This window comes from Nyctibius grandis, chromosome 17 (genome assembly GCF_013368605.1).
Source record: "Nyctibius grandis isolate bNycGra1 chromosome 17, bNycGra1.pri, whole genome shotgun sequence".
Lineage (NCBI taxonomy): Eukaryota > Metazoa > Chordata > Aves > Nyctibiiformes > Nyctibiidae > Nyctibius > Nyctibius grandis.
Window position 1 is genome coordinate 2,606,624 of NC_090674.1, and position 12,377 is coordinate 2,619,000.

Genomic DNA, 12,377 nt, shown 5'->3' on the forward strand with positions numbered 1-12,377 from the left:
AAGCTCAAAGCAGGCTGCACATTTTCCTTCTAAACCGTAGAAGAGGAAGGTAGAGCAAAAGAACAGCACCAGATAATACAAGAAAATTAACCTTACTCGTTGATGCCAAGGCACAGGCCACCACTCTAGGAAACACAGCACAAAATATCATCTAATGCAACTAAAGTAATTCTAAACAGAAGCCTATTTTGGGCACAAGTAAGAAATAGATCCTGTTTTCGATTCCTCACTCAAAACTTCACTGTATCTAAAAACCCAGGAAAAGGACAGAATTGCCACTGCATTTGGCATTACCCAGACAGCACCTATTCTGGAAAATTACCACATTTTAATTAGGAAACAAGCAAAGCAGCTTCCTCAAGTATGCTGCATTTTCTTCTCATAATAAATCCTCTCAGCCCAACTAACAGGGAAATATCTTTAAAACTTGCTCAACCAGCATTTACCCTCATGCCCCATAAAGGAAATTTCAAAAGCAAACGTCTCATCTGCCACACAGGCAAGAGCTCAGGCTTCCCAAGACAACCCGTTTGGAAGCATCCCCCCCATCCTGCTTTAGGACAGGAGACCACATAAGTGAATTTTGGTCAGTTGATCAGGTCCAGGTGACAGGAACCCAGTATTATTCAGCTCAAGTAAACCACAACAGCTTAATGTTCTCCAAGTGCATTGTGAGCTTCAGTTACAGTTCTTGGGCATCTGCTCATAGTATTTGGTCAATTCTTACACTGATGTCAACATGAACACCTCATTTGTGGACTATTAAATGTTTAAGAAGGCTTTACACAAAAGATGAAGAAAAAAACCAGTTTATACTCCAGCTTAAAGTGGCCACACTTCCATTGCACTGGCCTGAATTCTGGATCTTTATGTTCAAGTTAGAGAAGCTTTTTAATTAACACAACCTATCAGCAAACAAACGTTGGGCTAGAGCTCAGCTAGAGAGAGCAGGAAGCTTGAGAAAGGCTTATGTCGTTCAGATTTAGCAACTGCTCCTTCACACCACACAGGTTTCAGCCATAAAGGAAATTCAAATTTGAAGTCCCCTGTTTTTAAGTGAATTTTTTTCGCTCTTCTTCCTGGAAATGGGAAAGGATTAGGAAGAATTGAAGCATACACATGCTTTGGACCTTGTGCTTTAAGGGGGGAGACACAAAGACTTGGCTGAGGCTTTTTAAACTCTTCAGGACTCCTAGCATAAACCAATGGGAATGTGGGAAATTATAATGCACAATGGCTGAATAAGACTATGAATAAAAACAGAAGATCAACATCATTTTGAGCATCTTATACTTCTGCAATCCTGTCCTTTGCCTGAAAAAAAAAAATCCTTAAACATCACATTGTACTAAAGTGGGGTAAAAAAAATGGGGCTTAGCACAGACCTAAACTCCAGCTTATGCTGCCTGTACAGGCACCTTTCAGAACTTCACCCTTCTCCAGTAAAAGTGCTAGCTCTTCAGCAGACACTGAAACATGCTCAGTTTTATTTCAATTTGAGGTGGCACCACTACAATGTGTAGCTCAAGAGGGAAAAAAACCCCAACAAAACAAAACATCTCTCTACAAATTTGATTAGCAGAGTAAGGAGCCATTTGGACTTGACCAAACTCCCTCCAAAGGGCAGGCAGGAGAATACACGCTGGCACAGGCATTCCCCATCCAACTCTTCGGAAGTATCCACCTACCCAAAGCCAAACTGAACGAGTACACAGCACTGGGGAGTGCGGCACGATCATGCCCAATCCCCGAGTTAGTCAGCTACCCTTCGCACATGAAACTCAACCGACGAAAGCATCACTGACAACTGTAGAAGCAGAAATTGAATAGGGCAGCAATGACTCCTTCCCAAAGAGAGTAATTTCTCTACTCCACTACTGTAATAAGGACTAAAAATAGTAATTCAGAAGAGCTGAACTGCACTTTCATTCTGTTTTACTCCCAGATGTCAGCTAGTAAGATATCACCATATATATTTACCATATGAGGAAATCCTGTTTGAACAACTTCAGCTTGAGAATGTTTTTCCTTCACTAACAAACCACAAGATTAAGCATCACTGCCATGGCAGTATTCCCTATCCCAACGATATCCTCTAACTTGATTATTTTGGGAATTTGCCTTTTAAGATAACATTTAGCTAAGCTCATGTACTTGGCTAATAAAACATGGACTCTACAGAACAGCTGAAGTCAGTATTTTCTCAGAAGGCACAAGGTGCAAAGGACTCGCTGCAGGCACTGAAAACCTCCCCTGAGCTCTCACGCTCTACGGTAGGGTTTCAAAAGTGACATGATCAGTTTAGAAGAGAGACAGGCTCGGTGTTCAAGCAGCTGGAAAAGCTCCACCTTGAGTTGTTCGGTTTCACAACTCATTTAATATGGTTTTGGTAGCAGTTGCACAAAACCAAGTTATTTATCAAGCAGCAATGTCCTTGCCCAAGACAAACAGCCCCTACCTTGAAAATATTAGTTACTGTGAACAGCACAGGATATTTATGTATCAAGTGTCAGAGTCGCATCACGCATCCTTGGCTGTGCTTCAGCGCTTTTTAGCTGCCTCACAGATTCTAAACGGATGATGTGCAGCCAGCACTACACTAAGTTTGAATTTATGGTTCATTAAATTATAAATTTTGCTAAAATCATCCACCTTTTCCTGAAGAGTTGCATAGCAGAAGCAATACTTGCTAACATGATCAGGGCAGTTTAGGTTACCTGGAAAGGAATATTTTTATTTTTACAAAGAGTAACAGGATTCCACCCATTCACAACCCACAAATCTCAGCAGATCCACTCTCCCAAGTCCTGCTTTGCCCTGAACAGTGCATTCAGTTTATTTTTAGCGCAAGAGACAGCATCCATCCAGGCAGTTTTCGAGCCTTATGCGTTGCCCTGCCCTGTTTCACCGAGCACCTGACTGAAATGCGGACACACATCTGAATTCTCACTTAAGGTTGCCAAGTACAATTCAGACTTGAGGTGGCAAAGAGGAGACAAAGGGTCCCATCTGTCTGCTCTACATAGATATTGGTAACCCCATAGTACCAAGAAGGCATTGGACCACACCAGCTTCTCTCAGCTGTCACGAAACTTGCTGTTGCCTTCAATGAAAGGGCCATTTCAGCGTTTCAGTGCTCCATTTCAGCATTGTGCTTTCATAACCACTGAAATGAAAGATCCTGGAAGTACTCTAAACGCTGGTTTGGGACCTAAGCTGAAACCAGATGCTGCAACTGCACTACCTGCGTAACATTAAGACAACTGAAAGAGTCAGTAAAGTTTTAAAACATCACCACAGATCATTTGCCTTCTGCAAACAAGATCAGTGATTTGTCTTGCACGCTCCTACTGGACCTAGATAAACCACGCTTAAGTTGCCACAGTCTTTGAGTGAGTCTTCAGATGCATATAGAGTCACCAAGATATATGAATAATAGAGTGCCTGCCACAGATTCACCCCTGAAGTCGGTGACTAGCACGTAGCCTTGGAAGTTCTGATCAAATTTCTCCTACACCCAGTGGTCTCCGTGACTAAACACACAAAATCAGAAGACAGCGTAAACTTACAATGCTCAGGAAGTTTCTACAGGATTTGTGTTCTACCTCCTCCAAAAGACTGACACAGTTACATTTATCCCCATAAAAGAAGCCGGTATCACCATTGTTATTTTACACGAAGCCTACTTGTTTTCGTTGAATTCTTTTCCTGGGAGGATTTCTGCCATGGCAGAAGGTAGCATATTTTGTTGGAATCCTGATTTCAAATTCTACAGTCAGGTCGCACACATACAGATTTCAGTATCTTAAACTAAGATACACAACTGAAATAAGATGCTCCATCCTGTCACCCCCACACTCAGAAGTCGGGTACAGCATCTCGTTTGTTCAAACAAGAACAGGGGAGCAGAACCTTGATCTTAACCTTTCACCAGAAACTAAAGATCTTTATCCTACGTAATACAGGTGGCAGGATCACCACGACCTTCAGCTTTGAATTAAAAACATAAGGTATTGCCTCTGAAATTCTTATGGCTGAAGGTAAGATGCAAAGGATTACACTTGCTTGCTTAACCAGCCTTTATATTGGTACATAGCCAGGCACGGGGTTGTTCTTTTTTAAATCTAAATACATTTGAACAGTCTTAAATTGTTATGTTGGAAAACCTGAATCGCAAATTCCCAAACAGTATAAAGTATCTCGGTGATTCCATACAAGTGATGACATCCATGGGGGTTACGTTGCCTTAACCAGGCTCTGCAAAAGCACACGTCCATCCAGGCAGAGCTGGAGCTGACCAGGGCCTGGGCCAGCTCCCATCCTTATCGTTGGATCTGTTTAGAGCTGATGAAATCTGCCCCCTTTACACACGCTGCCAAAATAAAATTGAAAGGTTTTGTGACTTGGCCTAATGCATTCAGCAAACACACAGCAAGATGGAGATTATTTTACATGACTGAAGAAACTAGAGGTTCTCCTCTGAAAAACCTAAAGTCTTCATCCCTTCATAAGAGTAGCACCTACCGCTGCAACATCACCTGCTCTGACTGCGCTTGGGTTTCCTGTATTTTACAGATTCCATCACATCTTAGTACACCTTAACGAGCATGTCCAGCTTCCAGAGGAAATGCCAGACCGCGGGTGATAATTTGGGGTTTATGAACACCAGCAATAGCAGACTGTGCCCCCATCGCTCTTAAACGCTGCTGCTGCTGTTGCATTCGTTTACAACTACATCAAGCGGCAACACTCGCCGCCCAAAGCGGAAGCATTCCCTCTGTAAACACCACCCCAGGTATCAGGCCCAGAAACCTGGAAGTAACTGGACACCAGAGCAGCCGGACGGGCCTGGGCCCCCCGCCGCCCCCGCAGCCCGTCCCCGGTGCCCGAGGGAGCCCCGGGCAGAGCCCCCCGCCGTCACCGCCTGCAACGCCAGGGCAGGCCACCCCTCCCTCTCCCCTAGCAGCACCGACTCGAGCCCTCCCTCACCGCCGCCCCGGGGAGGCCGGGCGAGGCCCACCCGCTCCGCCGCCTCCCTGTGAAGCGATTACAGGGGTGTGGGGGGGGCGGCGAAGGACCCGCCGGGGCGCGGCACCGGGGGGGATGGAAGGCGGCAGCACCACCGGAGGGAAGGGGGAGGCGGGGAGGGGGAGCGGGCGACGTGGAGAGGCCACCCCCCTCGCCCTTACCATGGCGGCTCGGCGGGGCTGCGCTGGGCGGTAGCAACGGCGGCGCCTCCCGGTCCCGTCCGGTCTCCCTCCGAGACAGGCCGCGGCCCTTCCACTTCCGCCGTTGCCTAGGAGTGAACATCCGGGTCAGCGCCGCGCCGCCCCGCCCCCTCGCCGCCGCTCCGCCAATCAGCGCACGGCTCGCCGGCCATCGCCAAGTATGGAGCGCGGCACGCGAACGGGGCGGGGAGGGCGGAGCGGGAAGAACCATTTCCCCCGCCCCGCAGGGGGGGGAGGGGGGCGGAGGGAGCGAGCACCACGGGCGTGAGGGCAGCGGGCGCCACCAACTCCAGCGCGGGGGTAAGCCCGCGGCCGGAAGGAGGGCGGCCAATCAGAGGCGGGGGGCGGGGCCAGAGGCGGGGCCTGCGGGAGGGCGCGCCAGGCGCGCAGCCCTCGTGGCGCCGGCCGGCACTCGGGCTCGGCTCCTCCGCGGAGCAGCACGTCCCGCTGCTAAGCACCTTTTAAACACTTAAATGGTGCTTAGGATTAAACGGAAGGCAGTGCGAGGCAGGCAGCTAGCACGGAAAACGTCAGCCCGAACAGGTACAAACTCATCGGCGCTGAAAAATGGACTTTACAGAGGTAACTCCAACATCAGAGCATCGTTACTGGTGCTGCCTGTAACCCATCTTCAGCTCTAAAGTGACAAGGGAAAACAGTCAGCCTCTGGCTGATTAAGGCCAGGGTTAATTAATTTGAAATTCAGCCTTCTCTGGAAGTTTAGCCTTTGATTCAGCAAAGCATGTTGGTACCTGCTGGAAGCTAAGCAGGTGCTTACAGATTCTGATGACTTCAGGGCTCAGGCAGCCACGATACGGATCTCCAAATGCGAGATAGAAATCAGCAAATCGGGCTGTATGTGCAAATAAAACATTTCTGCTTTTCTCAGACTGTCCCAGAAAGAAACCATTTTTTTTCCCTAATGTACTAATTCACATTTCAGTGATCACAGGTAAAACTGATCCCCATTCCAGCCCCTAGACTTGCACTTCTCAATATGGACCTGTGCATTTAAGAGCTGCAATGTACCCAGTTACCCCAGGAAAGCATCTGTTTCATTACTTGACAACACTTTCCTCTGCAGCTTTTTTTGGAACAATTATTTGGCCCGTTTTTGACCAGAGTTTTGGTGCCAGGATCCCGAGAACCCTCCCCTGGTGCTCCCTGGCTCCTGCACTGCAGACTCGGCTCTCGTGAGCCAAAAGCCCTTTTGTTGTTCCATTTACTTCCCTCCCTTTGCTGTAGAAACTGGAAATGCTGACAAGGGGAGGCACACACAGCTTCATTTTTCCCTTGAGATGTAACACTGTGGCACGTCCTTCCTGCAGGAGATGACCAAGGCCAAGCTTTGACTTTTCGCTCAGACGTTATCACAGATGTTTGTGGCTCGACCCTAGATTTTCGTAGCTCTCAGATACCAGACAGCACCTTCCAAGAGACAACAACCCTGACTGTGCTCATTTTACTGAGGAGCACAAACCAGCGTAGCTTCCAGTTTGAAAAGAACAACCTTGATTTCCAGGAAAGTGAACTGCTGGGACATGCATCACCCAGTTACAACAGCTAGCATGGAGGCATAGCTGTTAAATGTGAATTTGCACGACAACCAACCACGTGCAGACATAACAGCTATCACTGCTCATATTAATTAGATAAATCAAAGCTATCCTCTGTGTCAATGACTTCAGACAATCAGCTGTCACCCATTTTGCCAAGTTAGCCTTTACTTGCTTTTTTCCATTCCTCTGTTGCCATTTTTAAACCTCTGGTGTTTTCAGAGCAGGAACAAAATGAACCCAGGAAGCAAAGGATAGAAAACAGTAGAACAATCCCTCAACAAAACCAGGAGCTGTATTACTTCACAAAAAAAACCCAAAACCGCATAAAACTCCATCGATAACCCACTACCAAATAAACCCTACGATGGGAAGTAACCTTGCCACGTCTGGTAGAGCGGCCACATGACTTCAGCAGGCATTTCCTGCTCTAGAGTCTCCAAATTCAGTTCTTTGCCAACACCACTCAGCCTAACCGCCTTCAACCCGGTTTAGAACATGCAGCAATCCAAAGTGGCTTCTATTTTGCAATCCCCAGATCCTTCAGTCCTCCTGTTCCCTCAGAGGTGCCTACCAGCGGTAATTAAGAAAAGCAAGCCTGTTCATTACAAATTATTCATTCATTTTACAGGGGTCCACACATCTAATGGGCCTGTTTTCCTTGGGGCAAGGTCTGGGAGGACAGAATGGATAAATTTGACAATGCATGTTCTGAACTTCATTATTTTTTGTCACAAAACTCATGCGAAGTATTCAATGACTCCTTCTAGTAGCTTTTATCATTATGAACAGGAATGGTTTCTAGCTGCTTGCTGAAGCTGCAGAGCAATAGCAGAATTAGGCAGCTTAATATATTTTAAACAATTTGAGATCCAAATGAACGTTGAGGCCAAGAGGATGTTTTTCTTAGCGGAAGAAATACAAGCATCCTGGATTTTGTTTTCCTGCTAATAGGTATAAAGAAGCATAAACAGCTGCTTTTTGTTTTTCCAAAAATATTTGCATTAAGATCATTTGCAGATTCCTTTTGCAATTGATGTAACATCTTTTCAAATGAGGACCAGCTGCTCGCTTTGCTTGTTTATAGCAGGACATGCTTAAGGGAATTTTTTTTGTTTGTTTATTAAGATGTAGGACCAGCCTCTCCCTGGTAGGCTGTAATGTGCAGCATGGAGTGGATCTCAGCAGGCAGAAGGCTCTGCGTATGTAACTACAGTTGGAGCCATCCTGCCTTCTGCTGTGATTCGAGGAGGGGCTGACACCAAATACAGCCAATTCAGGGACATTCGATAAATCTGAGTGCTGTGAGGCAGCGTTATCGGCCCTACAGGTGATTCCCACACCTCCCGGCATGGAATCACCCACCTAAACAGAAAAGAGTGTGCTCACAAGGCTTCGTGTCAGGCATTACACATCTTCAAACGAGGGTCTATAAACAAAGGGAGCAAACCATGACGTCAGCTGACGGCTTAACAGCCCTACATCAGATTCATGTGCAATTAATAACAAGGCTTTTGATCTTGCAATCAGCAACTACAAAATACATGTGCTTTCCCTGTACATTTGCTTATATTGAAGGAAGCCAAAGGATAAATACTCACTAGCATTACAAAGTGCTTTTCTTATTTAGCCAGAACTTCATAAAGCATTTGTGGTCCAACACGATATGTTTTTTATTTTATCCTCCTGCATGCATGGTGAAATGCTATTTATTTTGTTTATTCCATTGTTTAGCCAGGACCAAGGGTGACTCTGAGAACATGCTTAGAAACAAGGTCCTAGAGAAAACTTTCATGCTCACTGAATAGTCATTTTTCTCTTAAAGAAAAAGGCAACTTGAGCTTTTTTTAGGTCAGATTGCCCATTTTCTTTCATGTCGAGCTTGTGGCACTTGAAAGATATGTAAACTTTTATTAGGGGTTCTCATAAATTGAATTTACTGCTGCAAGCGTCTTCCAGCAACGGTAAAGTTTAGCTTGCTGGGTTTTATTAGTCAGAGTCAGTAAACCAGCAGCATCACTTGATTTGAGGCTGAAAACCAAGCATTTCTTGGAAACTCAGATAGGAAAAAGGTACCTACACCACTACCCAACGTCTTGGAATTCCGTATTCAAGCCACAGATAGTTCTCACTATGGAGATCTTTGTACACACTGTCAAAATAGCACCCAAACAATTAAAAAAAAAGCCTCCCTCCCACTCCAATTCTAAGGCGACTTTGCTGAGGGTACTCTTGGAATATAAAGGTTTTAAAAGAGTTTCCCCATTCACTGCAGGAACTGATGAGTAAATCAAAATATTATGTTTAATGAAAACAATATATTGGCCAGTTAGTGTGAGGTTTGAGGCATTCCTCCCCCTACTAAGAATGCTAAAACCAGACTTTTTTCCACTTCATCAGCACCCAAGCAGATCTGCTTGATTAGTGGAAAAGACAATAAACCTAGCAGCCTAAGATGTCCATATACTGGCCCAAAATGAGACCTTCTACTACCAGGTGCTTTTTTTAACTATCAGTCCAGAATAGTGGACTGCAGGGCTACTGGGATCACTAGTTTTCCAGCACGTCCCACTTCAGTTGCATATCCCAGGACGCTGTTTATTGCTGTGCTTGCGACTACTCTTTTCACTTTGTATTTTAAGCACAGAAAGCTCGATAGGAGCTTTCAGAAATGTCTTTAGCCTGAGCAAAGTGAATATTGAGAACGTTCTTGTCAAACTTGGTCATTAACTGTAGTAATAATGTCTGCAGCCTGTCGTTAAAAAAGAATCAAGGAGAAGCTGATTAAATGCACCAGAAAGAAACAAAACTTTCCATTCCCTTCCTTTTTCCTTGACACGTCGCACTTCATTTGAAGCTTGCTAATATACCAGCCAAAAGAATGGTGAGGGCCTGGATTCTTTCTTAATACAATAGTCACGCTTCGCTAGCTTGAATCTGTATAGAATTAGCCAGTGACATGGACAAATGGAAAAACATACTTCAAGAGCTGAAAAATAGCACTCTTTCGCAGGCTTATTCATTAGAAAACCTCTGTCAATACAGCGCATGAGTTCTTTTTCTGTTCCTACAAGTAAACGAAGAAATGATCACAAAATAGTACACATCAAATGAAGACAAGAAATGTCACAGCGGTGCTGATGCCTAACATGAGCGTTAGCAAAATCTCAGATCAGTCTTTCCATGCAAGTGCTTTCCTCCAGAGACTTTTGGGGCAAACTTCCTATTCACGGCAAAAGCAGCTTAAAGCAGAACTAGCACAACGAGCTGTGACACATCTTGTTCCATTTTTCCAAGTTCCACTTCGCTCGGCCATACCTGACGACTGCAGCCAGCAGGACCACGCTCCTGACTACAACATTACATCAGCTTTGCAAAACTGGCATGAAAATACATCAGCACAGACACAAAACGGACTTGCTTATTAACGTGAATGTGATCACCATGCAAAGACTGAATGATATTTCACTCTGCATCTCAAGCTGCCTCTCCTACTGCAAGTCTACCTCAGCCTTTAGGCTATTGTTCACCCCCACGGTATCCAACTGCCTCCCACATAAAATCAATGAGAACAGCAAAGTAGACTTAATGGAGTCTTTGGCACTTTTCCCATTTTAGGGCAAGGTCCTGCTGAGGAAGGGTTTCTTTTTTCCTCAGACTTCAGATTTAGACTTTTTTTGTCATTGCTTAGATAGCAAGGCAGCTTTCAAAGAGAAAAATAAGCATCAATATCTATTGGTGAATGTGGCTTATATCTGTGAGAAAAAAAAAACAAACAACAAACTGGAGGGGAGACCAAGAGCTGAAGTTTCCTGCCCAGGTCTGATTCTCTCTGTAACTTGAAAGAAGCGTCCTGGAAGTACAGACAGCAAAGTGGGGGCCCACTACCAAGGCTGTGTCAACCATTTCAAGCAGATAACTCCTACACTGCTGTCTTCCTCTGCAGATCACTGCTACTCTTGGCAGGGAAAAAAAAATAATAAATGTGTGTGTGGGAGGTGATTCATGTTATTTAAAACTATGGGAGAACTTCCATGTGTATTCTTTGGAAAAGAGGAGATCAAAAGCATATTAGTATCCAGTGGGGAACTGACAGGAGGGATGGGATAGGACTCTGAAAAAAGAGGATAAGAGGCAATACACTCATCCTGGGGAAGGATCAAGATTTAAAAGAATTTTGCTTGGAAGTTTTAAAACAAAAACGATTGGGGTGAGGGTGAACCATCCTATACTGCACTATGTAAAAGCTGGGGCTAACAGTTAAAAGAAAATAAAGTCTGTTATGTTGAAAAGGGGCTTTGAATTCTGGCTGGTGCAGCCCCAGAGAAGCCCTCACCTCCACGTGTGTGTATGGACGTGCCCTCTCCATGGCTTCTTCCACTAGACACCAGGGAAATAGCAATTTTGAAGAATAATAGTGGTACTTATTCATCTTAGATTCCCAGTTCTGCCTCTAGCTTGTTTGATGGCCATCTGTTGAAAAACTAGCCAGCAGTTTTAAGTGAATGCCTAACTTTTAGCCTGTGAGTAGTCTTACTAATTTAACACACAAGTTAGGTATAGAGTTAAGAAAACTGGTGATACAAGCTCTGCACCTTCTAAAAGTTGACTTCCATCAGAGAAAGGCAAGGATTTTTGAAGTTTTCTGGCTTCATACCAGCCTCCTCTATTTTTTTCAGATATTTATTTACTGTAAAGAAAGGAGAAGAGAGCATGAGGGGAGAAGGGAGGGAAGGAATCCTGGGACAGCACATGCTGGGCTGTAAAATGCAAAAAAGGTTTAACAAAACCGCATGTTCTAAACATCACCTTGGAGTCATACAATAATAAATACTCCATATTACACTGAGAGGGTCTAATTGCCAAGTAACTATAGCAATGGAGAGAAAAGGCTGTCTTTGGACACATTCCCTCCTGCCTTAATTTTTCCCTGGGGTGGGGAAGGGGTACAGAGAATGTGCTCTAGATCCTTAATGGGGAACGTTTTCCAGAGTCCCCTCTGATCACTCAGTGGCTCTGGGATTTAAAAGCAGCAGACTGATTTCTCAGACGGAAGCTGTACATTCAAAACATTTACACTGAACTATTCCATCTCCTTAGAAAGGGTTTAATGCACCAGGTTGCTGATACAAGACTGTCTAAACACTTTGAGACCCATTACAGAGCAACGTGACCCTTTATGAAGCGCCTCACAGTCCAACAGCTCGCCACCGCTTCCTTCGTCCCCAAAGAAACAGCGCTTTCCAGCGAGCCTAAGTCTGAAAATGAGTAAGTGTGAAGTGAGACTACACATTGGCCTGCGCCAGGTATTTGCTTTTGCCAAAGAGAAGACCACATTTCTGTGTTGTTTTGAAACACTGATTTCTGGAATTTAATTTTGGGGAAAAAAAAAAAAATAAAGAATTATCTGGAGGCTTCAAGTATCTTTCCCTTCCTGATATTTTCCAGAGCTGTTTGGAAATGGGAGGGTGGAGCTGGCACATTGGGACGTACCATTGGGTCAGTGGTTTCAGAAAACATTTCTTTATCCAGTCAGGGAAAAAACTGCTTGATCCTGTTGGTATTTTTATAGGTAACTTGATGCATGTTTCTA

The 12,377-nt window shown here is 44.9% G+C and overlaps 1 protein-coding gene across 1 annotated transcript in view; it reads right to left on the reverse strand.

The window, feature by feature from the left end:
• The window catches only part of CAPZB (capping actin protein of muscle Z-line subunit beta), a 59,222-nt gene extending 53,920 nt beyond the window's left edge, over window positions 1-5,302 (reverse strand). Inside the window, exon 1 of the mRNA XM_068414772.1 lies at window positions 5,190-5,302. Within this exon, the coding sequence (XP_068270873.1) occupies window positions 5,190-5,192 (3 nt within the window). The 5' untranslated portion in view covers window positions 5,193-5,302. The remainder of the gene's footprint in view (window positions 1-5,189) is intronic.
• Between the last annotated feature and the right edge of the window lie 7,075 nt (window positions 5,303-12,377).